This window comes from Salmo salar, chromosome 03, assembly GCF_965601325.2.
Source record: "Salmo salar chromosome 03, fSalSal1, whole genome shotgun sequence".
Taxonomy (NCBI): Eukaryota; Metazoa; Chordata; class Actinopteri; order Salmoniformes; family Salmonidae; genus Salmo; species Salmo salar.
Window position 1 is genome coordinate 68,872,674 of NC_138293.1, and position 25,748 is coordinate 68,898,421.

General features: G+C 42.5%; 3 protein-coding genes, 1 long non-coding RNA gene and 1 other non-coding gene across 6 annotated transcripts; 2 read left to right on the plus strand and 3 right to left on the minus strand.

The window, feature by feature from the left end:
* The first annotated feature begins 152 nt into the window (after nucleotides 1-152).
* On the plus strand, nucleotides 153-2,693 carry ndua6 (NADH dehydrogenase 1 alpha subcomplex subunit 6). Its single transcript, NM_001141063.2, is given in 3 exon segments — nucleotides 153-315; nucleotides 2,097-2,212; nucleotides 2,478-2,693. Coding segments are annotated over 3 exon segments (387 nt in total). The 5' UTR covers nucleotides 153-176; the 3' UTR covers nucleotides 2,610-2,693.
* Nucleotides 2,694-3,021: 328 nt separating this feature from the next.
* On the minus strand, nucleotides 3,022-6,156 carry LOC123741692 (uncharacterized). The gene is made up of 2 exons (XR_006769208.2): nucleotides 3,630-6,156; nucleotides 3,022-3,504 (listed from the first exon to the last, which is right to left on the minus strand). It is a non-coding gene; the product is annotated as an uncharacterized LOC123741692 (long non-coding RNA).
* Nucleotides 6,157-7,219: 1,063 nt separating this feature from the next.
* Nucleotides 7,220-13,563, minus strand: LOC106607128 (protein FAM234B-like). The gene is made up of 12 exons (XM_045715157.2): nucleotides 13,437-13,563; nucleotides 11,796-12,344; nucleotides 11,274-11,396; nucleotides 10,767-11,018; nucleotides 10,495-10,610; nucleotides 10,147-10,306; nucleotides 9,907-10,045; nucleotides 9,628-9,828; nucleotides 9,108-9,189; nucleotides 8,842-9,006; nucleotides 7,914-8,034; nucleotides 7,220-7,814 (listed from the first exon to the last, which is right to left on the minus strand). Exons 1-12 carry the CDS (start codon nucleotides 13,471-13,473, stop codon nucleotides 7,585-7,587), a joined length of 2,175 nt encoding a protein of 724 aa, XP_045571113.1. The 5' UTR covers nucleotides 13,474-13,563; the 3' UTR covers nucleotides 7,220-7,584.
* Nucleotides 13,564-18,155: 4,592 nt separating this feature from the next.
* On the minus strand, nucleotides 18,156-18,310 carry LOC123741931 (U12 minor spliceosomal RNA). The gene has a single exon (XR_006769455.1). It is a non-coding gene; the product is annotated as a U12 minor spliceosomal RNA (small nuclear RNA).
* Nucleotides 18,311-18,939: 629 nt separating this feature from the next.
* On the plus strand, nucleotides 18,940-25,263 carry LOC100380702 (polymerase delta-interacting protein 3). 2 transcript variants are annotated; one of them, XM_014203745.3, is made up of 10 exons: nucleotides 18,940-19,087; nucleotides 19,858-19,964; nucleotides 20,369-20,787; nucleotides 21,119-21,178; nucleotides 21,337-21,411; nucleotides 21,603-21,830; nucleotides 23,501-23,578; nucleotides 23,720-23,849; nucleotides 24,000-24,066; nucleotides 24,253-25,002. In XM_014203745.3, the coding sequence occupies exons 1-10, from the start codon at nucleotides 19,020-19,022 to the stop codon at nucleotides 24,458-24,460; spliced, it is 1,440 nt and encodes a 479-aa protein (XP_014059220.1). In that variant the 5' UTR covers nucleotides 18,940-19,019; the 3' UTR covers nucleotides 24,461-25,002. The 2 variants fall into 2 exon arrangements, with proteins under 2 accessions (XP_014059220.1, XP_014059219.1); XM_014203744.3 differs by having other exon boundaries at nucleotides 18,941-19,087; nucleotides 21,116-21,178; nucleotides 24,253-25,263.
* The last annotated feature ends 485 nt before the right edge of the window (nucleotides 25,264-25,748 follow it).

Sequence of the window (25,748 nt, forward strand, 5' to 3'; positions counted from 1 at the left end):
GTCCTGGCTCGCACTCAGTGTTCCAATTCATCCCAAAGGTGTTCGATGGGGTTGAGATGGTGAGCCCACATGAAGCAGATGAATGTCCCCCTCTACGCCAGGTGGCAGCACTAATACATGTTTCAAGTCAGAATTATAAACGATGCTAACCAGGGAAGAAGATGAAAGAAACAAACATGGCGTCCAGCGCGGCGACCCGGACAGCCGCTGGTGCTGCTAAAGTTGTTAAACCGATTTTCAGCAGGGATCTGGATGAAGCCAAGCGCCGAGTTCGGGAACTGTATCGTGCCTGGTACAGAGAGGTTCCAAACACAGGTAAAACAAGCTCTTCTTTTGTATTAGATCCACACGAGCTGGATCCCAGCGTCAAGGTCGTGCTAAAACAGCTAACGTTAACTAGCTGTAAGGCACTCTAGCTATATATTTATTTAGCTCATTGGCTACATATCTTGTCGATTTAAGTAAGCTAACATATACTTTCAATCTATGGCCACACTTAGCTAACGTTATGTGTCCACACTGAACAAAAATATAAATTGCAACATGTAAAGTGTTGGTCCCATGTTTCATGAACTGAAATAAAAGATCCCAGAAATGTTCCACAAATTTGTTTACATCCCTGTTAGTGAACATTTCTCCTTTGCCAAGATAATCCATCCACCTGCCAGGTCAAGAAGGTGATTAAACAGCATGATCATTACACAGGTTCACCTTGTGTTGGGGACAGTAAAAGGCCACTCTAAAATGTGCAGTTCTGTCACATAACACAATGCCACAGAGTGTGCAATTGGCATGCTTACTACAGAGCTGTTGTTGGAGAGTTTAATGTTTATTTCTCTACCATAAGCCACCTTAAATATTGTTTTAGAGAATTTGGCTGTACGTCCAACCGGCCTCACAACCACAGACCACGTGTAACCACACCAGCCCAGGACTTCCACATCCGGCTTCTTCAAATGCAGGATCTGAGACCAGCCACCCGGACAGCTGAGGAAACTGAGAATTTCTGCACAAACTTCAGTTGTGCAAACCCAATCAGAAACTGTCTCAGGGAAGCTCATCTGTGTGCTTGTTGTCCTCACCAGGGTCTTGAGTTTGGCGTTGTAACCGACTTCAGTGGGCAAATGCACACATTTTGATGGCCACTGGCATGCTGAAGTATGCTCTTCACTGATGAATCCCAGTTTCAAGTGTACCGGGCAGATGGCAGACAGTGTGTATGGCGTTGTGTGGGAGAGCAGTTTGCTGATGTCACCAATGTGAACAGAGTGCCTCTTGGTGGGGTTATGGTGTGGGCAGGCATAAGCTACGGACACTGAGCACATGCATTTTATCGATGGCAATTTGAATGGACCTTGATGAGATCCCGTGGCCCACTGTCGTGCCATTCATCCACTGCCATCACCTCATGATTCTGCATGATAATGCACTGCCCCATGTCGCAAGGATCTGTACATAATTCCTGGAAGCTGAAAGTGTCCCAGTTCTTCCATGGCCTACATACTCACCAGACACATCACCCATTGAGCATGTTTGGGATGCGCTGGTGTACGACAGCGTGTTCCAGTTCTCACCAATATCCAGAAACTTCGCAAAGCCATTGAAGAGGAGTGGGACAACATTCCAACAGCCTGATCAACTCTGTGAAGATGTCGTGCTGCATGAGGCAAATGGTGGTCACTCCAGATAATCACTGTTTTTCTGATATACGTCCTACTTTATTTTATATTCTAAAGGTGTCTGTGACCAACAGATACATGTCTGTATTCCCAGTCATGTGAAATCCATAGATTAGGGCCTAATTCATTTATTTCAATTGACTGATTTCCTTATGAAAAATCTTTGAAATTGTGGCATGTTGCATCTTATACTTTTGTTCAGCGTACTAGCAGCTTGCTAGTTTATCTTCATTAATCACTATTTTTATTTTTTATGGATGGACAGTACAATACACTTCCTACATTTGCAGATAGGCCACATGATTAGCAATTTGATAAGTAGGGACTGTGATAAGTAAAGCATTAATATGCATATTTCTTTGAGCTTGTTGTGGGAATTTTATAGGATGACATCTTGTCTTATGTTTTGTCCCACAGTGACTACCTTTCAGCTGGACATCACAGCTCGCCAGGGAACAGACAAAGTGAGGGAGATGTTTGACAGGAACAAGCACGTCAATGACCCCCGTGTGATTGACATGCTTGTCATTAAGGTTAGTCTACTCTGCTCCCCAAGCAGTCAATTTTCTCTCATGCAGTTAGCCTAGTTTCTTAGTGGCACGGTGGGTTAGTGTTATACTGCCAGACCGAGATACAAACTGTCTAGATAACTGGGCTGTCATGCTCTACATAATTTTACATGTGACGCATCCAAATCATTCGAAGAAAACAACTTTGACGGGAATATTTACAAAGCTCACTGGTCACGTATCAAGTGTAGTGAGTGATGTTTTCTTTGCATACTTTTGGTTACAATAGGGTAAGATGGAGCTGCAGGAGACCATCAATGTCTGGAAGCAGAAGACTCACATTATGCGGTATTTCCATGAGACGGAGGTACCACGCCCTGCGGACTTTCTGTCCAGATTTTATGTTGGACATGACAATTGAACTGCTCCCTGTACTTTCCACCCTGTTTTGTCCAGTGTAACAGAGGCTTCCCCTTATTGAACTGTAAATATACACATAATACCCAATCTTGTCAAGTCCTCATTGTACAAATGTTTTCATTTTGTGAAAACAGTCATGGGACTGTTACTTCCCACTTGAAGTTGGAAGGCTCTCCTTGTGCACTGCATAGCTATTCCTCTGCGTTGCCACAATAGAGATGCTTTAATGTGATACAGAAGTGTTTGTGCAAACTAGCCCTTAGTGATCATAAGTTCAGAAGATGGATGCTGAGACCAAGGAATACCAGTATGGTTGTCATGGACACTGTGTTTACCCTGTACCCACTCCCATTCAATAAGCCAGTTATTAGTTGATAAGCCTCTGAATTGTCATGAATGACATGCCACTGAGGGACATTACATATAGGTCAACTTTATTAGATCAGTTCATCAAAAACAAATGCAACGGGTTGGAATAAAAAGCACCAAGGGTTCTGATAACCTATATCAGAAACCAGATAAATAGGGACACCTATGCAGGCCTGTCACCTGATTAAGGCCTTCCCACGTAAATCAATATCCCCAGAATGATTGAAAACAGAACAAATATTTCCATCAATGTAGAAGATATCACTGGCTAAATCAAAAGCAACTGATCCAAGGGTTTCCTTCTGCACATCGATCTATTTTATTTAGTAAGACTTATCTGTGCAGGTAAACATTATCACTAGGGAGGAATTAGTCCTATCACTTCTCTAAAACAGCTCTGTATCCAGGCAGGCACACATCACAATGGATGGGGAGAGAAGCACCAGAATGGCTTTGAGTTTAAGATCATCAAGTCTTTTCAGCTGTCACACGTCTTCCCGTTGTCTTGAGAGGCGACACATTACGCTCTGTTGAGGGAGAACACAGTAATAGGCCTCATCTTCCGTGAGGTCAAATGTCATCTTTATTGCTTAAATGTTAAGAGATCAATCGTCTGAAGTTGATTTTATTGATCATTATACATACAACATACCCAGGTCATATGTTGGAGCATACAGACCCTTCAGTCATCATCGTCATCATCCTCAGGGACGAAGATGTCATGCTCTTCCAGCAGCGCAGCAAAGTTCTTGCTGATCAGAGTTACGACATACAGGAAGGGGATCACAACCACAGCAATCCGGAAGAGGCCAAATGAGGTCTGGACCATTGTCAACAATTCCATCACAAAAACATATCTATGTTAGCCTGCAATGCTGTGTGATTTTATACACAATGGCTACCAGGATAAAATAAAAAATGAATGTCATAAATAATTTACAACATGATGCATGCTTTACACATTTAAACAGGCATGTATTTATAACACTTCAAGTGAAATGGAGAGGTATAGGCTCACCGAGATCCTACCTGCGATTAAACACTCCTATTAATTTATAAGATATAATTACAAATCTTGCCTGGCCATTTTATCATGCACAAATAACTTTCAGGCACCTTTACTAAATTCCTTCCCCACTCATTGATTTCATTAATGACCTGCGCATATTTTCACAAGACAGCACTCACCTTCTTGGGTTTTGGCAAAATACCACCTGATGCTGAGTACACAACTGTTCGGTAATGAGATGGTGCCTCTCCGAATACATTAGCATAAAACCCAGAAAATGTTGGTACACGACTTTTTTCAACACCAACAGTCTGGCCTGACGAACCAAGACCGACGCCATCTTCCAAGCCTTTGACGCTCGCAGCAATGCGGAGAGATTATTTTGGATGCACCCAAGCATCGCCTCTGAGCCTGCGCCCTCCTTTTACTCAAATATTTCTCATGATTAATTAAGTGTTTTTATGAAAATGTATTGCAAACGGAGCTGAACCCGTAGTACAGCTGTAGTACAAAACACTACATTTGTAGCAGCAAGAATTGCAGCAGTACATTTATTTCTTCATGTGATCTGTAAATGTTTTCCAGTATGTCAGCAATATTTACAAATATCAATAGCAATAAAATGCACAGTTACCATACATGGCAATCAGCAATAATGTATCATCACTACAATAGTTATTGATTAAAGAAATGTAAACATTTCAGTAAGTAGCATATCAGTAAATGCTGTTGTGGACAGTGGGGTAAGTTGAGCCTTAAGGTTAGTTTAGCCACCCCTTGTTTCTAAGAAACCATACAACATTAATCATGTGACCAAGTAGCAGAGGCACACAAGGTCTTATCTGATGACAGTCTGAGCATGCTAAACCTATCAAGAATCTCGCAGAGCACTTTCATGTGCTTAGTACCCCATTAGTATTATAATTTTTTGCATTCATGGGCTTAGTAGCCTCATGCAGAGAACTTGCCTATGAATTGGCACATCAAAACAACATCCCTGTCCCTGACAACTGGTCAAGAAATGGAAGGGTTAATAATATTGAATAGAGTGATCTATATCTGAATGTAGGCATACATTTCAGATATACAATATACCACACCCCCATTCCATGAATTAAACTTTGACCTACCAGCACCCACTTACTCCAAGGTAGCTCAACCTACCCTGTCCCTATGCATACCCGGGGTCAGTTGTGCCAAGAAACCACTTTTTTTGAATGAGCTGTTTTCAAAACTTAAATGTTTACATGAATTCTGATTATTTTCAGTCATACACAACATCCTGAAATATACTGCTCAAAAAAATTAAGGGAACACTTAAACAACACAATGTAACTCCAAGTCAATCACACTTCTGTGAAATCAAACTGTCCACTTAGGAAGCAACACTGATTGACAATAAATTTCACATGCTGTTGTGCAAATGGAATAGACAACAGGTGGAAATTATAGGCAATTAGCAAGACACCCCCAATAAAGGAGTGGTTCTGCAGGTGGTAACCACAGACCACTTCTCAGTTCCTATGCTTCCAGGCTGATGTTTTGGTCACTTTTGAATGCTGGCGGTGCTTTCACTCTAGTGGTAGCATGAGACGGAGTCTACAACCCACACAAGTGGCTCAGGTAGTGCAACTCATCCAGGATGGCACATCAATGCGAGCTGTGGCAAGAAGGTTTGCTGTGTCTGTCAGCGTAGTGTCCAGAGCATGGAGGCGCTACCAGGAGACAGGCCAGTACATCAGGAGACGTGGAGGAGGTCGTAGGAGGGCAACAACCCAGCAGCAGGACCGCTACCTCCGCCTTTGTGCAAGGAGGAGCAGGAGCACTGCCAGAGCCCTGCAAAACGACCTCCAGCAGGCCACAAATGTGCATGTGTCTGCTCAAACGGTCAGAAACAGACTCCATGAGGGTGGTATGAGGGCCCGACGTCCACAGGTGGGGGTTGTGCTTACAGCCCAACACCGTGCAGGACGTTTGGCATTTGCCAGAGAACACCAAGATTGGCAAATTCGCCACTGGCGCCCTGTGCTCTTCACAGATGAAAGCAGGTTCACACTGAGCACATGTGACAGACGTGACAGTCTGGAGACGCCGTGGAGAACGTTCTGCTGCCTGCAACATCCTCCAGCATGACCGGTTTGGCGGTGGGTCAGTCATGGTGTGGGGTGGCATTTCTTTGGGGGGCCGCACAGCCCTCCATGTGCTCGCCAGAGGTAGCCTGACTGCCATTAGGTACCGAGATGAGATCCTCAGACCCCTTGTGAGACCATATGCTGGTGCAGTTGGCCCTGGGTTCCTCCTAATGCAAGACAATGCTAGACCTCATGTGGCTGGAGTGTGTCAGCAGTTCCTGCAAGAGGAAGGCATTGATGCTATGGACTGGCCCGCCCGTTCCCCAGACCTGAATCCAATTGAGCACATCTGGGACATCATGTCTCGCTCCATCCACCAACGCCACGTTGCACCACAGACTGTCCAGGAGTTGGCGGATGCTTTAGTCCAGGTCTGGGAGGAGATCCCTCAGGAGACCATCCGCCACCTCATCAGGAGCATGCCCAGGCGTTGTAGGGAGGTCATACAGGCACGTGGAGGCCACACACACTACTGAGCCTCATTTTGACTTGTTTTAAGGACATTACATCAAAGTTGGATCAGCCTGTAGTGTGGTTTTCCACTTTAATTTTGAGTGGGACTCCAAATAAATTGGATTTTCATTGATTATTTTTGTGTGATTTTGTTGTCAGCACATTCAGCTATGTAAAGAAAAAAGTATTTAATAAGATTATTTATTTCATTCAGATCTAGGATGTGTTATTTTAGTGTTCCCTTTATTTTTTTGAGCAGTGTATATGTAGACATCAATGTTGGAACGAATACTGTATTTTCCTTGATGTAGTGATGCTGAATGTAAAAAATGGCTCAACATACCCCACGCTACCCTACAGCCAAAATATGTACAGACCCCCTTTACCTAACTTGGTAATTCTGCTTGAACACAGACCTCAATTGCCTAATTGAAAAGGTGGATATGAGAGGGGAATGAATGTATCTGGAGGAATTAACTGGGTAATTGCCTCTCATTCTGTAGATTAAAAATATACTAAACGAGTGAGGTGCCAATTGTGCAATGGACAACTTACACCTACACCCCTACGTTTCAAATCATTGTGCTTGATCTCCAGAAGTTTCTTCTATGTACTTACTTACATATTTTGATTTCCATACACCCCAAACAAGGTAAATAGTCATTGATATATTAAATTCAATATTCAATAAAAAGGACTAGTCATAAATAAATAAGTCAACTCATAATATATACACATATAATACAAATACAGCTAAATAAATATTTTTCAGCAAGTGAGATGAGTAATAATAGAAATTAAAATCGTACTTTGGACAAAAGTGGAAATGTAAACAGCTTGAGATAAATCTCCTTCACTCGGTGTGTATCATGGTATTTCCACAGGTTTGGTCCCGCCAGTGGTTTCCCTCTGATCATGTAGAACCAGCGAGTGAAACTACACAGACACCACAAACATCATGTCATATAAAGCATATTCTGGACATACTTAGCTATGTTCCCTCCCTTTTTTACCTAATGGTTTTTGAAGGTGAGACGCCTGAAGAACTTGTTTATCTCAAATACTCCAGGTCTGACTGGTACCCCTGCAGTGCTGCTCTCTCCCAGCCTCACAATCTGTCCAGCAGTGATTGCTGCCCTGAGGCTCATGCTCTTCACCACCCGCGACCCAGGCCCCAGGCCAGAGGTAGGCCGGGAGGACACAGTAATGTAGGAGGCATCCTTCTGCGGCTCCTGGTAACTCACTAAGACAGAGAAAAGGGGAGAAACAGTTGATCAGCAGTGCTACTAACAACAGCCATAATCATATTCACAATTATAAAATAATAAATACAGCACATCACCTGCAGCAGTAAGAATAGTGTCTGTGGTGCTGGCGAGCTCCAGAAGGATTGTGGGATATGCGGGATGTAACATGAAGAGCTTTCGGATGACTGGCATGGCTTGAACCGCCCTTGGTGCCACCTGTTAACAGAGCAAGACTTGAAATAGATTTCAGCTACTGAACTCCATAGTACGACAGGCACAAATATGTAATCCTTTACGTATCAGGCTGGGGTTAATTCCACAAATTATAGGAGAGACCAAAAGGGACTTTCTATCTTCCGACTGCCAACCTGAACATTGACTATTGTTAACATTCTGTCAGCAGGGTTCTGGTTAATTCCACTGATTCAATTCTAATTCAATTCTCTCTTCCTGTAAATTCAAATTAATTCAATTAAAATTCTATTTTTGTCAATTATCCAAAGTGTCTGCTAAATGACTTCGGTCAGTCTGAATTCAGAGATAATTCCAATGCTAGGTAAAATCCAAGAATTGAATATTATCCCTAACAATTCCACAAATTACATCTCAAAATTCAATTCCCTCAGGCTTTCAGGCTGATCATATCAATATTCATACAGCTTAGCTATCCTGGAAATATTGAAATACAACTTTAAATGATTTTAAACAAATCATGCAGTACATTTTTCAATACTAACTGCATTAATTCCATTAATTGGAAAATGTACAAATATTAAATTCCAATTCAAATAGTTCAAACAGTCTAATTCCAATTCCATAACTTGACGATTGTTGAAATTTGAATTGAATTCAACATAAATTCTCCACTTCATGAGTGAATTCAAATATTTAATTGGAATTTCAAATTAAATTGGAATTCACCCCAACCCTTGTGCCTATACCACTGAAGGATGAACCAACATAACACGTTCTCTCATAGAAAATCTATTCCTGCTCCTTATAAGGATTCAACAAGGGACTCACAGTTGTCGTGGTGAGGTTCTTTGGTGGTCTGACAGGGTCACCGGCCCAGAAAAGGAAAGCTGATTGACCAGATGTCATGATTGAAGTACCTTCCAGGTCAAGGCGTGGACAAATAAACTCTGTCTCCCACAGACTACGCCCACTGGCTCCATCAACCACCTGAACCTAAGATCACAGAGAGATGGATGGTCATCTTTGTAAATATGTACAACTGTCTGAGAAGTATAATAGCTATAGGTGTAAGTGTTTGTAGAAGGAGATTATACTTTTCTCATTCTAGGGGCCCCAGACTTCTGTATGAGGAGATCTGGGATTCCATCATCGTTGAATTGGCCTGGTGCTGGACGACTGAGACAATGATAAATGATTCAGGTTATTTTAGCTCTATAACTTTATAGGACAGGGGTTTTCAAACCTCTCCGTCGGGGATCCCCACTCGTTCCATATATTTGAACTATTCTAGAGCTAGCACACCTGATTCAACTTGTCAGCTAATTACCAAGCCTTGATTAGGTCAAGTAGTTGAGTTAGTTCAGGGCTACAACTAAATTGTGAAACTTCTGGGGGTCCCTGAGGAGAGGTTTGAAAACCACTGTTATAGGGTATTACTTTACAGTTTTATATATTGATATTTATTACTGTATTGTTGGGAAAAGAGCTTGCAAGAAAGGCACTTCACTGCACTTGTGCACGTGACAATAAAACTTAAAGCTGTCACTTTTATGCTTAGTCATATACACCCTAATGATAAACTTCTCCATATATCATGGCGACCATATTTCCTACCTGTGTATGGCTGAGGAGGTAAGAGTCCACTCGGTGTGTGCGTCCTTCTCTCTCAGCACAGAGAGCTTGCTGGAGAGCTTGCCACACACCAGCACCCAGTCACTGCGGCTGGAGTTGAGGTTGGAGATGGAGTCCAGGCTGTTGTGGTTGTTACACAAGCCAGCCACTAGGGGGACCAAGAACTCCACTTGCTCAGTTCCACTGGACAGAGAAAGTCAAACATTCCTTCAAACAGGCACTCTACTGTAATTGTGTAACCGAGCACTTTCTTAGCCTTACCTGGAGATGTGTATGAGGGAGGAGTTGGTTTTCCTAAGCTTCTCCCAGCCGGGGTCCTTCAGTCTCAGACCAGGGGATATGGGTGTTTTTCCAGTAGCCCGAGTGTAAATATCTCCCAGGGATACAGCCTCTACAGTGCCTGAGTTAGTATAGCAGATACATTATCAGACATTTATTGATTTCAGACGAGAAACAGGTTTTTTCAAAGTCACTGTGCTTGATATAAAATGAATCACTTACCTAGTCCAAATAGAATGTAATATGCCCCCAGCTGTGTCTCATGAAACAGGGGACCAATCAGCTTTCCAGAGACATCAAAAGTTGTGAGGTTAAAGGTCACGGGATGTCCAAGCGGAGCTCCAGTCAGCCCAGACAGCAGGAGCAGTGAGAGGTCAGACACCTGAAAATAAGTTTGAGACAGTTTGATGGGAGCATTCTAGACTGACTGGAAAATGAGTGTTGTTAACACAGTGACTCTGAAGATTTGGGAGTATGGTCTATATTGTAATAATAATATGATTTATATAGTAACAATTGTCTTATTACAGCAAAAAAGATGTATCGGTGCCAAGCTAGAGATTGTCATACCTGGTCAGCAGGTAAAGTGGCAATCAGCAAGTCAGGAACAGAGTCACCTTGGAGATCTGTCAGGGAAACTGCCTGGGACTGGATCTCCCCTGGTGCTACCGACCACAGCTTCTTCCCTGAGGAGGGAAATACAATAGGTTACTCCTTACTGAACATAACACTGTTAACTACAACACATTATTAATACATCTACACAACTGCTAAAATGTTCATGCTTGTAGCTGTGAAACGGAACCATTAATAGCCATACATTTCTGTGGTTGTTGTCTGACCTGTGGTGCCGTTGACAGCAGTGAGGTGTGCAGACTCGATGAGCAGACAAACGGGGCCACTAGCTCTGTCTCTCTGGCCAGACAGGGGAACGGCGCTGTTGGGGAGGGCTCTGAGGGCAGCGCCCCCTGCTGGCAGTGGTGATGGGTGGGCTTCGTACTGCTGCCCACACTGGATGGACTCCACAGGTTCCCTGAGGACCCTCCTCCAAAGCACCTCACCACTGAATGCAGATAGGGCCACCACACTGTACTCTGGGAGAGACAGAGAGGGAGAAAGAGAAGGGGGTAAAGGTGGGTGGGGTTTATTACATGTGGTAAATTGTGTGTTCTCAGCAGTTTACTGGGACTAGCAGGATTAGATATGGAGATGAATATTACATAATCACTGGTAGATTTTTATGGTGTACAGTGAGGAGGTGGGCTTGAGAGAGAATTACGCCTAAAAATGAGGGTTGAAAATATCCTCTTCGTTACTACGACAATGTCCCTTGCTGTTTCCATAGATACCTTTGTTGTTCCCCACAGAACGGGAGAGATGGGTATTGTTGCTCTTTTGAGTGACTCCTATTAGCACATCCTCAACTGAGTCATTGTCAACATCCCACAGTGCAAGAGGAGGTGGGGTAACACCTAAAGAAGAAGAAAACCCCTGTTACAGACAGGAACGGTTTGTAACTATTATTTACTAAACTGGACCTGCGGTTGCGTTGCTAACATGCTATTATAATAATCACGGTAATGTGTAATCATAGTAATCCAGACTGTAATATCCACCCCCTGACTAAGACAGTCAGATAAATCTGAGTTTTGTGTTCTCAACTGCTTTCTCATTCAGTTGACTTTATTGTAATGTTGACTGTGTGCTTAGCTTAATCTAAAGCACTAGTCTACTCAGAGTCTGACCAGTCGGACCTGACCTGTAGTTTTCTCTTTCTCTGGTGTGAGAAAGGTGTATTGGTATCAGCAACATACAGGTAAATTGTAGTCTGTTATCATGTGTATTGTTTATACATTAGACTCCTCACTCACCTCCCACATGATCACCCAGCTCTTTCTCCCACTGCGGCCGTTTGTCCAGTTCCCCATGCTGACAAGGCACCAAAAAGGCACACAGCAGCACCACCAGCATGGCACAGACCAGAGGCACCAGGAAAAACGCTGCCCGGATGGCTCCCCTCACCTTAGCCTTCTTCCCGTCCGGGTCAGCACTGGCACTGACACCCAATCCAGGGCCACCAGAGGCCCCAAGCCCCCCTCCATCCTCTACTCCCTCATCCCTGTTTGTCTCCCTCTGGCTCCAGTACTGCATGCCCTTCTCCTCTCTCTCCTGCCTCTTTTTTCCCGGGAGCCGTTCTCTCCACTCATCATCGTCCTCCTCTTCCTCCTCTGCCTCATCTTCATCCCCTACGAGCCTCCCTGTTCTGCTCCCTCTCAGCTCTGAGGTACCTGTACCCATGCAGTTGCCCCTCCCCAGGCCATTGCGGGGATAGTTGAGGACCAGGTCGTCCTCCTCGCTCTCGTCCTCACTGTCGGCCTGAGTGAGGGGGTCATACTCTCCAAGCTCCGAGCCCTTCTTCCCTGTGAGGGACATACACACAAAGAGACACACGGTTAACCTTTTACTGCAGTGGGCTAAATCAGGGTCACACAGAGTTGTTTCTTGGTAGTCTTAAACAAATCTACGTTGAAACAAAAGTATACACCTCACACACATGGTTATGGGCTTAACAAAATGAAGACACCTGTACATGTATGTCAGATATACAGTTGAAATGTATTACATTTTGAGTTTGCATCCCAATATTACACTTAATATACGTCACAGAAGACTGAAATATAACAAAACCATATGACATAGAAACACTGGATAATGTTTATGAATTATGATATTCTGACAAATATGAACAACATTCCTCCCTTGAGGCCACTAGAGCTTGATTTGGTCATTTGACTGCAGGACAGGGGTCTACGGATCTGTTCCGGGAAACAAGGCCCAGGTGAAAACTAGAATGATCTGATAGAGCATGGTGGTGCCTGATAGAACGATAGGCATCCCAAAAGGCCAGGGAAGTTACTCAAGTATTGTTTATTTTAACACCAAATGAATGATGTCCTACCCTGGTCCCAGATCTGTTTGTACTCTTGCCGACTCTATTGCTCATTGTTTGGCATGACAATAATTGCCAAGTTAAATGAAGGACCCCCATTACATGGCCTTATATGTAGTTATTTGTTGAACACGAGATTTAAGCAAGTACCTAAATCTGTTATAACATTATTATGACAGTGAGCACTGAGCAATCAAGCGACTTCGATGTGGCACCTTACTATACTGTACAGTAGCTAGCTAGTGAGGCACATAGGATTGTGAATGATGCAATGTTTTTCTATTAAAGCTTGAAAAGAAACGAAATATCAAACATTGAAAATAAGTGTCGTATTTCACCTCTCAATTCTGGACTGTCATTAAACAAATTAAAACATTTTGTGTTATTGCAATCAGCATTACTGTAGCTAGCTGGCTGGCTGTTCTAGCTAGCTCACATGAGCTAACAGAATGGCACCAAAACAACATTGAGACAAGACACGACTGGTACAAAGACTACACAACATTATTTTCACCTAATCAAGTCATATCTATTTCCCAAATAATTGCAACGCGTCTCTTACCAGGCAATTTGAGAGCACGGGACAAAGCTGCAGCCATTGCAAATTGTAACGGCGCTGTGCTGCAGAATTTATCCTCTCATCCGACGGAGGCGCCAAAGAACTGTGGTGTGTGTGTGTGTGTGTGTGTGTGCCACGCTGTGTGGACGTTTCGGTGACAGTAGCGAGTGCATTCTGGGATACAACGTTTTTTCTTACCAAACATAGTCGCAGAGAGGAAGAGGCTAAGTCAGTAGACGCTATTTAGCAGTTGGGTGTATTCATGGATGCCAAGGGAAGCCAGACTTCCCCCAAAAAATGTACCAATAAAGAAATTTATGTATTTTCCGTCTTTCTGTGTTTTCATAATTGTCTTTCAATGCGCAAGAGGCTGAACGTATCTCACCAGAGAAAGTATCCGAGAGAGCAAAACAGCGCCCCTCTTTCTCTGTGTGTGTAGGCCATCTATCTCATGCCGTCTGGTCATAAATGGTTTGACATTTCTGCCTCCCGTAGTATTGAATGCAAGGGAAGCCAGCGAGCGAGCATTTTGTCCCCCTTGATAAAAAAAAATCTAAATAAAATAATAGCCAATCAGTGCTGAGATAAACTCCAAAAAGGTGTCAAGGGAAGCCAGTTTGGATTTGGCTTCACCCCATCACAGAGAAATATGTCATTGATCAAAGCAACTTGAATTGTTGCATCTCATTGTGTTGTTGTCCTCCGGTGTCTAGCAAGCTAAAATTGGCCCTTTCCTAAATTAGCCATGGATGAAGATAGGGATATGGACTTGTGGTTTTACTTAATTCTCCATTCTCCATACTGGCCAATGATTATAATGGCAATTCTGATCCAATCATAACATACATTGTGCCCCTGGACTGAGAGGATGGGAGTTCAATGTGTAGGTTGTAGCTAGATGTAGAAAGCTAATGTTAACTAGCTAACGTTGCCCATGAAAGGAAGTTAGGCTAGCGAGCAAGCATTTTAGCCAGGTAGCCTAGGGCAAAAAAAATACAAGTGTGTACTGTATGACAGAGTCATAGACCGTTTCGTCAACAGGAAAGAGAGCAGGATGACATTGGCGTTTCTCTACAAGTAGGGTGAGTCAACATGTTTTTTCTTCTTGCATGAACGCACAAACACAAACACATATCAAAACCATGGACAGCCACATCATATTTAGCTTATGTTGATTGGACTAAATTGTTTTTGGTATATTTTAGTTGTCCCTGTATTAGACTAAGCATAGGTGATTTGATGGTGTTGAAATGTCGAAGTTGAAATGGTGCTGAAATAGTGGAGGCAGCTCCTGTTTTCATTGCGACTTGCAGTAACTCTCTGTGTTTCTAAATCAATAGTTGTTTAGTAGTCCGAAAATGTCGGAAACATTACTTTCTTCACCATGCTGTAGGTCATGAAACTGTTTGTTACATGCAATATGCTTTGTGGACTTTACCGGACAGAGATTACTCTCCGGTTTTGTAATGAAACAAAGGTGTGGTTGAATTTATTCTGCCACTGAGTCTTCTTACGGTCTCTGCCTTAGGCATACATCCCAGCACAAGGCATATGAACAAACAACGCAATTATCACAACGCATACACTCTATATATAAAAGTATGTGGACACCCCTTCAAATGAGTGGAATTGGCTATTTCAGCCACACCCATTGCTGACAGGTGTATAAAATCAAGCACACTGCCATGCAATCTCCATAGACAAACATTGGCAGTGATGGCCTTACTGAAGAGCTCAGTGACTTTCAACGTGGCACCGTCATGGGATGCCTGTTTCCAACAAGTCGGTTTGTGAAATTTCTGCCCTGCTAGAGCTGCCCCGGTCAACTGTAAGTGCTGTTATTGTGAAGTGGAAACGTCTAGGAGCAACAGCAACTCAGCCGCAAAGTGGTAGGCCACACAAGCTCACAGAACCGCCGAGTGCTGAAGTGTGTAGCGTGTACAAATCGTCTGTCCTTGGTTGCAACACTCGCTACCAAGTTCCAAACTGCCTCTGGAAGCAACATCAGCACAAGAACTGTTCTCCAGGAGTTTCATGAAATGGGTTTTCCATGGCCGAGCAACTGCACACAAGCCTAAGGGCCAAGCGTTGGCTGGAGTGGTGTAAAGCTCGCCGCCATTGGACTCTGGAGCAGTGGAAAAGCATTCTCTGAAGTGATGAATCACACTTCACCATCTGGCAGTCTGACTGACGAATCTGGATTTGGTGGAAGCCAGGAGAACGCTACCTGCCCCAATGCATAGTGCCAACTGTAAAGTTTGGAGGAGGAGGAATAATGGTCTGGGGCTGTTTTCATGTTCCGGTCTAGTCCCCTTGGTTCCAGTGGAGGGAAATCTTAATGCTACAGCATACAATGACATTCTAGACGATTCTGTGTTTCCAACTTTGTGGTAACAGTTTTGTGATGGTCTTTTCCTGTTTCAGCATGACTATGCCCCTTTGCACAAAGTGAGGTCCATACAGATGGTTTGTTGAGATTGGTGTGGAACAACTTGACTGGCCTGCACAGAGCCCTGACCTGAATACCATCGAACACCTTTGGGATGAATTGTAACATCGACTGAGAGCCAGGCCTAATGCTCTAGTGGCTGAAAGGAAGCAAGTCCCCGCAGTAATGTTCCATCTCTAGTGGAAAGCCTTCTCTGAACAGTGGGCTGTTATTTATTTATTTAACCTTTATTTTTCTAGGCAAGTCAGTTAAGAACAAATTCTTATTTACAATGACGGCCTACACCGGCCAAACCCGGACAACGCTGGGCCAATTGTGTGCCGCACTATGGGACTCCCAATCACGGCCGGTTGTGATACAAACTGGAATCAAACCAGGGTGTCTGTAGTGACGCCTCAAGCACTGAGATGCAGTGCCTTAGACCGCTGCGCCATTAGCAGTAAAGGGGGACCAACTCCACATTAAAGCCCATGATTTAGAATGATATGTTTGACGAGCAGGTGTCCACATACTTTTGGTCATCTGGTGTATGTTGTCGTTTTTTCTGGCTTGGCTTTCCCAGTGATTTTACCCACGCATCTCTACTGCTCTTTAGTGGTTATAACTACCAGAGATGGTTAGAATCTATACTGCCTCTGGTTATTACCCCTCCATGAAATGACTGACAAACATAATTAACAGTTTTACTGACTTTTATGGTGCATTAATGGAACCTTGTTTCATTACGGACTGGAAAGGAGGCTACAAAATACAATTTTGTGGTTGAAATTATATTTCACCACATGAGAGACCTTTCACATTGATTCATCTGATTTTGCCTGTGTCCAGCTCTGCATGGGAAGGTGTTTTACCACTTGGCTGTGGGAGGTCTGGTAGTGACAGTAGGATGGATGAGGGAGGCATGCATTGAGAAAATACAGATATGTGACACAAATACAAGGCATCATACTTAGTCATGCTCACACAGGGTCAGGAAGGAAATTATATGACAAATAATGATCAGTTAAAAATCATCTACTATATCATGCCCTTCACACACACACACACACACACACACACACACACACACACACACACACACACACACACACACACACACACACGGATTCACTCTGCTCTGTATGTTTCTATAACTTTATAGTGACATTTTGGTTTTACAGTGTTCCTACCTTTTTGTATATGTATTTTTTTGTAAATATATATACAATACTGCCACCTCGTGGCACAAAGTTAAATGCACTCGGGTTGTGGTCGAAATGCCGGAAACAATTTATGGTCAATAACTAGTAGGTTTCCATCGAAAACAGATTTTAATGTGAATATTTAAAAATCCGTATAAAAATATGCGCATTTTCCCACCAGTGGTGTTTCCAAGAAACGGACTTGTTGCTGATAAAAATCTGGGCGTGATGACGTATTTTTATATTTATTGGAAAGGAGCATCAATATCACTGTGCACTTTCACCACCCTGTGAAATTCATCATAAATTATTTAATCTGTAGCCTAATAAACTTCATGGTTTCCCAAATCGTAGTGGGAGGGGCACCCACCACGTCGTCTTCGTGTGACTCCCAAGTTTAGTTTGATATGATGGTTACTAGATCAATATTTGCGAATAAAGGCGTTTCCACAACCATGTTACCCATCATTCATTTTACCAACAAAAAAAGATCCTACCATGTAGAAAGGAACACATTACCTGTCTGCATTTATACAATTGTATCGAAACTTCCTGTTTCCATCACAGCTTTCGGATTTTTTTCATAGGGTATGACTATACTCATATAAAACTGTGGATGGAAACATGGTTATTAGCTAGGTTTCCAAACAATTGGCAACAGATGTATATATTCCAAAATCAGCATAAAGAAAATATGAGCATTTTCCCACCAGTGGTATGTTTCCACTAAACTGACTTGTTGAACATTAAAATCAGTACGTGATGACGTAGTGTGCACACAGCATAAAGTTTTTATGAACCAAATAAAAATCTAAAGTTCAATGTGTTTTGTTAAATAGCAAATGTGCCTACTCTGTCGAAAAAAAAGTTTTTATACAGTATGACATTATCCGCATAAAACTGCTGATGGAACGTGGTTAGAGAAATAGAAGGCAGAGATGTTCTTTATGTTGAAAGAGGTTTTGGAGAAGTTGCAGTAAGTCCTATTTTATGTAATAGTACGTTACAATCATTGAAAATATAATTCCATTCTGGTTCTGTGTAACCTTGTGTCAACATCCCGAAAGGGGTTTATATTTTACATGAGAGGTCGGGGCAGATCCATGTCCCGCAAGGCATCTCACAAAGTAGGTGAGTCACCGAAACAGGCGGACCTGTACCCGTTCAAAAATTGATCTCGCAAATCTAGGCGAGGACACGGGCGTCACCCCGCGTCGTTATTTTCCTTACTCATCAGTTTAAGGCATAACCAATCGATGGTCGAGGGCAGTACTTAGCTCTCTATGCAGACTATTACACTCATGGTGTTGACCATTGGCGTTCACTTCAAAAAGTATAAACTTACAGCTGCATTTTATTTTCTGAGCGCATTATGTGATACATAATTGTACGTTGTCATTCCTACATTTAATCAGGTAAAATATATCTTTTCTACGAGATTTTACTTATTTACACTGGTTTCAAGCGATTTTGAGCGCAAAGGTTGATGGGAAAGATACAACGTTTCATTTATTTCCCGCATTTTTTTTAACTTCGTGAAGAGCAATCGATACCAGAGGTCTCTAAGGCTGTGTAATTTATTTATATTTGTTTGTTTTATGTTAAAAGTATAATCTTTTGTTAACTGATGACCAATGGCATTGATGTGATCATTGACACTTCACATAACCTAATAGGCCTTTAAAACCATATAAAATATGAATTTCTTTTAAAATAATACACTCTGGTTTTTAGATCTTGCTAATCAAATGTAAGAGTAAAATAGATCTGTATTGGTATTTCAAACATAGATATATTTAAATTGTATACGTAATTATATCAACAATGTAGTTTTTCAAGGAGCTCTCGAATAAATATTTGATTGAGTTCGCCACTTTTGATCCAACTTGCCTTCCATAGTCTCTTCTCGTTTTTCTCCGTCCAGTTACGATCATTCACGCGCTTGAGTCAAAGAAGATGGAAGATATTTCTTTGGACGAAGTGATACGTCGACGCGGTTTCAACAACAAAGAAACAGTTAAAATGTATTACTTTAGCAATTTATGAGTTTGAATGCAATTTATGAACGTTATGCCTTGAGTTGTATCATTCAACGTAATGAAGGAATTCATTTTCCAGAAAGCCTAGGCTATTTCAATTCCTCAGCGGTCCTGTTCAAGGCCTGTACTCGCCGTTGGTTTAGCTACAATCATGTAGCTATTATATCGCTTCACTGCAGACACTGATTTCCCTGATATTAACGAGCCAAATACGCGCAGCTAGCTATTTATCAGGGCTCGGTTGAACTAGTTAGCTAACAAGGTAAACAAATGTTTTATCAGCATTTGATGACGGTAAGTTAGCTATCGACTAAAAAAGAACCGAATAAGGTAAACAGTTCGTTGGAATGTACGTTAGGTAGCTAGCTATAAACTAACAATGGTTACAAACGCGAAAACATATAGCTAGCTAGTTAGTATACCTATATATATGGTACAGAGCGCGGCAGTCTCGTAGATCTCTACCTAGAGCCATATGTAATCAACTAGTTGTAGCCTAGTCCTCCATGATCTAATATCCACATTTTGGAAAACACAAGGAGCGCATATCAGAACAGCTAACGTTATACTATTTGATTTTGTATATCGCTTTGAGTGTACCTAGAGAGCCATACTGAATGTAGGACAAAATCAAATACTATAGCTGGTCTTATACGCGCTCCATGTGTGTTTTGCTAAATGTGGATATTAGATCATGTAGGATTAGGCTACAACTAGTTGACTACCAATGTCGACCTCTTCCTCTTGTCTTTCAGGCCTATGTTCGGCAGGGGTGCAGGAGGGGTCGGGAGGACCTTTGATGCCCGACAGAAAATTGGGATGACAGATGTCAGACAGAGACTTGGTGGAGGAGGGGGAACCGGTAACCAAAAACCAGACCTGGATAGATTTTCAGTAGTATCAAATATTCAACGGAATTACTTTGTTGGAACTCAAACAATTATTTAATTCTGAACAGCTTTTGGAGCAATGCTCAAGGTAATGGGTGAAATAATACCATTTGCCAGAGTTGAAGCAGGTATTTTGTGTGAGGACCTGCCTGTTGCCCTATTGAAAAAATGCTTATTGAGACTTCAAGACATCTATGTATATGCCTGATCTGGATGTCTCTTACCTAAGCCCCATTACAAAATAATCTTCTGTTTCAAACTACACATTTTACTGTTGACTACATTACATTCTGTTAAGCATTCTTACAAGTCAGATCAGACATTGGAATTGGTTCTTGCCTTCTGCTCACTCTTGTCCTGCTCTCGCTTCCTCCAGCTTTTCAAGTGAAGGATGCCAGAGAGAAACTCGGCCAGAAAGATGCCCGCTTTCGAATCCGTGGCGGAGGAGGAGCAGGTGGGGTCCAGGATGCCCGACAGATGATCAACTCACGGAAAGGAGGACAGAATACATTTAATGTTACCCCACAAAGTTTACAGCAGATACCAGCAGCACAGCTACAGACACATGTGCAGCAGATACAGATACACACTACCAACGACATTGCCAGTGCAAATGCCAGGCAGTTTACCCCCAACCTACAAGGAATGAACATTAGAGCTGGGGTTACGCCACAGCTGGGGGGTGCACCTAAGAGGATGATGGATGCTCGTGATAGGCTGAGCCTCAAGAGGAGCATCGGAGCTCCACCAAGCCAAGGAATGGCAGCACCCATGAAGATCACCAAAACCATCCAGGTAAGTGATCAGGCTGACAGTTGGCTCCAAAGTGATAGTAACCACAGGTCCAGGATCTGCTCTAATATTATCCAGGCTTAGCTACTAGAGAGAATTGACCCTCTTGTCGCTCAAGATGTGCACGGATAAGAGAAAATGCAAATTCTTGCATTGTTTATAGTGGCAAAGCATTGCCTCGCTCCAAACATAGTTGATAGCTAAAGTTAATTGGAAATTAGTTTAAAATTCAACTGGGCTTATTTGCTATTTAGTTGTTGGTAGCATGCTTTTAGATTCAAATATATTAATTCACCTTCTGAATAATGATTTTATTTAACTTTTTTTTTAGCAGCAAAGACCGGTAGGGATGTCAAGTGGGATCCGTATGAACATGCCAAGCAGGGGTTCCCAGGTAAGGGACATTTTTTGAAAAGATAAGAATCAGAAGGTTAGATGGCAGAATTGATTCAAATTTTCTTTCGAGTGTATCAACTGAATTTGGTTGATTTCTGCTGGTCATGCGCCACTGCAATGCATATGTGAGTGAGTAACGTACCATCTCTCCCTCAGTCTTTCTCAGGTGATGATGATATTCCTAGCAAACAGATGAAGACCACTACTGGCAACCATATGATGCAGTCACGGGTGCGAAGACTATGCTAGATTTTCTTAACTTTTCTCTATTTCTTTTCCCTAAATTATCTGTAATTCTTTATTATTCAATGTAACTCGAATATCCCTTTAATACTGCCACACTGGCTGTATTGGTATCTCACTCTCAAAACTTTCCATCCATTCACTGAAAAGTTTCAATGCTTTCTCTCTTTCTCCAACAGCCTGGCACCATGGGCTGCCCTTTCTCCATGTCAGCCCCCATCACTAAAGTAGTCAAAAACGATGCATACACCGCTCCTCGTCCCCCAGTGCCTGTGGCACCTACAAGGCCCAACCCTAGTGTAGGGGCCTCCCGCTCCTCTGCTCCCGCCTTACAGCCCATCTCCAGGACCCTCAGGCAGGCAGGGCCCACAGCGGAGCCCAGCTCCCAGCCTCCTCCGCCCCCACAGGTCAGTATCCACATGTCCATTCACCCAGCTACTTGAACACTGGATTACATAAGGTCATCTCTATAGGAATGTGTTGGTAGGGATGCTAGCAGATACCTATAGACTTCTAGTCATTGTGCTAATGCTAGTTATCATTGGCTCGCAAAACTACCTCTAACTTCATACTGGACAGAGACATCCAAATGGTATCCACAAGTTCATCTGACTCTGGGGAAGTAGATAAATGGCCTCCTTGTCAAAATCCCCAAGTATCTCTCTAACCCTGCGGTGGGCAATTCCAGTCCTCGGGGTCCTGATCGGTGTCAGTTTTGCCCCAGCTAACCCACCTGACTCCAATAATCACCTAATCATGATCTTCAGTTTAGAATGCAGTTTGATTAATCAGTTGTTTATTACGGATGGAGAAAAAGTGTGACACCAATCAGGCCCCGAGGACTGGATTTTCCCACCCCTGCTCTAACCGGTTAACAAGCGGTAAAATTAGTTCCCGAACAGTACAATAATGTGACCAACAGAAAATGCTTTGCATGCGTAAAAGGAACTGACATTTTTCATATGAAGGAAAGCGTCCATGTTTCAAACAATTAAGTAAATGTTTTCAACCTGTAACTGCCACTAGCTCAGATTGTAAGGTGGTGGTTGAACGGAGAGGACGTGCACTTGTTTTTTTTTAACCATGCCAGATCGGCTACCCTGGTTGGAAAGCAGTGCAGTTTGCTTCATATTAGAAGTTAAGAAATACAAATAGTAGTAATAGAAAGCTGGGATCCTCTTTTGAATAGACACACATCAACACGCGATTGCATTTAGAATTGTTCCGCAATGACTGGGCTTATAAGAACACGTCTCACTCCAAGCAGGTAGCAACCAGCTGTTTGAGGAGTTGCGAGTGCTCAATGCCCGACAGGTGATATTCTGCTCAAACTAGGCTCTGTATGCGGTGCGCATTTAATAAATAAGATGCATAACGAACTAATGAAAACACACGGCAATTTAATTCCACTAAGTTATGCAAATTAAACTATAGACTGATAAGCATGACCGGTTAAATATATTGATGGCGGCTAACCGACTAACGGTCAACTGCATCCATTTAAAAAAAAAATCTCAATATCAAATAATTTCTGGGTAACAATTAAGTGCCTAATGTGATTTATTTTGAAGATTTTAATCGAAAACAAAAATGTATTCTTAGCAAAGAGCAATTTCTCAAGCAAGAATTTTGCTAGGACTGTCTAGGAGTGGTCTGAGTGAGGAGGAGAAAACTGAAAACTAGCTGTTATTGGCAGAGAGGTTTGGAACTCTTTATGTCTATTGACTAATTTACCGCATAGTGAGGTCACCAGGCAGCCCAAAACTCCATCCCACCTCAACAGGCTGAAATTTCAAGTGGTCTTTTCAAATGGCTCCTACACTCAAAAGGCATTATAATTTTCACAGTATTATTCCAACTTCATAGTTTGGAAATGTATATAAACCACAGGAAAGTCACATTTTGGACTGCACAGGGCCTTTAACATCACTAGTTGGCAGCATAGTAAGCCTCGGGGTCAGTATTCAATCTACTTCTCTCTCGTTGACGATAGATGAACGTAACTACCATTGGCTTGTTGTGTTGGTATGAGCTGTATATGTATTTGATTGTAAAATGTTTTGGTGCACCCCTTCAGCCTACCTTCAGTCCTCTGGAGGGGACTAAGATAACAGTGAATAATCTGCACCCCCGTGTCACTGAAGAGGACATAGTGGTAAGTGCCTCATGCTGTTCAGTTCTCTGCTGTTTTAGATTCTCTAGCTGTGTGTAAATTGCAGACCTGCTTATGATGCAGCCATGACTCATTTATCACATTCAACTGACCTTTTTCCTGTGTTCTTGTGACGGTCCACAGGAGCTGTTCTGTGTGTGCGGTGCCTTGAAGCGAGCGAGGCTGGTGAAGGTGGGGATTGCTGAAGTGGTGTTTGTGAGGAAGGAGGACGCTGTGAGCGCCTACAGGAAATACAACAACCGCTGTCTGGATGGTAAGGGCCTTCAGCAAGGGCAACATTTATTTTAAGGTTGATTGAGTTTTTTGGGCACCAGCCTCTGGTAATGATGCAGGTGGTGATGAATAGTTATCTGAAAATACATTGGTTTTACTTTCTTAAATCTTTATTCATTATCTTCCCAAGGCCAGCCCATGAAGTGCAATCTTTACATACAGGGGAATGTCATCACTTCAGACCAGCCCATTCTTTTGTAAGTCTCTCTGTCTGTCTCTGTTATATTCATATTTCTCACTGCCCCCTTGGTTGCGTTGCATGTAAATCAAACTTTCCAGTATTAAATTGTAGTGCATGATTTCTTCCTTTCCAATTGCAATGCACGTTGTCTTTCAGCATCACATAAAATCTTAAATGGATCTCCTCTTTTTCTCTCTCACAGGAGGCTCAGTGACACTCCAGGCAGTGGAAGGAAAGAGGGTCTGCCCCTCTCTTTGTCCCGCCCCGGGGGTCGTCCAGCCTCCTCTCAGCCCACACCTGAGGTGGATCCCCAGACCATCCTCAAGGCCCTGTTCAAATCTACTGTCCAGACTCCCTCTACCACAGAGTCTCCCGGTTCACAGTGCACAGCCTTCCGCATTAAGATATAACTTTCTAGTACATCCACACACATACGTGTCACACAACACATAATACATCCACCCTCCTGTTTGACAGAGACATCTACTGACGTGATCAAATAGCATGATACTGTATTTGTATACATTTGACAGATCATTGGCAGGTTGTAACATCTAAAATTAACACACTGATGTCGATGTCCAGATTTTTTGGAAAGAAAAACATTTGTAGCCCCTGCGTACTACATAGATGCATGTCTCATAATGGACCAATGTGAGGCAGTCTGATTTGTTGATTTATCGTTTTAATCAAATTTGGTGGGGGGATAAACTGGACAGTTGTGGGTATTTTTTGTATCACATGGTTCACTTTTACAACTGTTCAAATAGTTCACATTGAACACCCCTCTTGGAATCATGAGATGTTTTGTGCTCGTTGGAGTCTCCTCCCCCCCAAACCGATGGTCTCACTATGACCTGATGCACGAACCCATGAAAATACTTGTACTGTGAACTACAGGCAACAGTGGTTCTTGTACTAGACATAAAGTTTGATTTCAGAATGACTTGTACACGCTCGTATTCCATTGTGGTATTTGGTTTGCCGTTCTCCTTTTTGTGGCATTCAGGTTCTATGCTTATTTGTGGCTGTTATTTGACTTTTTATTGCTTTTTTCGCAGCTTAGAGAAGTTATGCTAATTTGCTCAATTTATGTTCAACTGTCTGTAAATTGCTTTTTACAGCTGCCTTTTATGTCAGTCATGAAGATATGGTAGTGAGGTCAGATCTCTGTACAAGTTAATTACTGCCAATAAATATGTTGCTTTATAAAGATGTGTTCATATTGATGTGAGTGTATATATAAATCATTGGTTCATATCCTTATTTCTCAATAGAATTTTGATAATTGTGCATTAGTGTCTTTAGGTCTGTCTGCTAGACTGGGGTTCACAAAACCTTTTGGGGCCGGAGATCCATTTTGTGATAGCAAATTCATCAGGGACCCCCTCATAAACAGATGACAATGCGAGTGCAATTTAAAAAGGGCCTACAAGGAGTTTTACATTGTCTGCTGTGCATTGCCGGGCGAACCCAGGCCCTGGGAAGGAGCATTTAAAATACCCTGCTCTTGGCATCTGAGAGAAAATGTAGCCGTTTTAATTTTGTCATGGGGCAGACATGTTTTGTTGTTGCAGCTTTAAAGCTATTATCCTGCAATTCTACACATTTTGCCATGAGGCAGAGAGCAAACTGCTGTTTTAAAGCTTTGATTGGGGAATAGAATTGAGTTTAAACATTTATAAATGGTGTGCTGTG

Excerpts from the sequence above, each read along its gene's own strand:
- LOC100380702 (XM_014203744.3), top strand. The coding sequence starts at position 19,020 with ATGGAAGATATTTCTTTGGACGAAGTGATACGTCGACGCGGTTTCAAC. Across the intron at positions 21,831-23,500 it reads AGCCTCCTCCGCCCCCACAG|CCTACCTTCAGTCCTCTGGA; the intron begins GTCAGTATCCAC and ends GCACCCCTTCAG. Across the intron at positions 24,067-24,252 it reads TCAGACCAGCCCATTCTTTT|GAGGCTCAGTGACACTCCAG; the intron begins GTAAGTCTCTCT and ends TCTCTCTCACAG.
- LOC106607128 (XM_045715157.2), bottom strand. The coding sequence starts at position 13,473 with ATGGCTGCAGCTTTGTCCCGTGCTCTCAAATTGCCTG. Across the intron at positions 9,190-9,627 it reads ACCTCCTCAGCCATACACAG|TCGTCCAGCACCAGGCCAAT; the intron begins GTAGGAAATATG and ends TCATTGTCTCAG. Across the intron at positions 7,815-7,913 it reads CACTATTCTTACTGCTGCAG|TGAGTTACCAGGAGCCGCAG; the intron begins GTGATGTGCTGT and ends TCTCTGTCTTAG.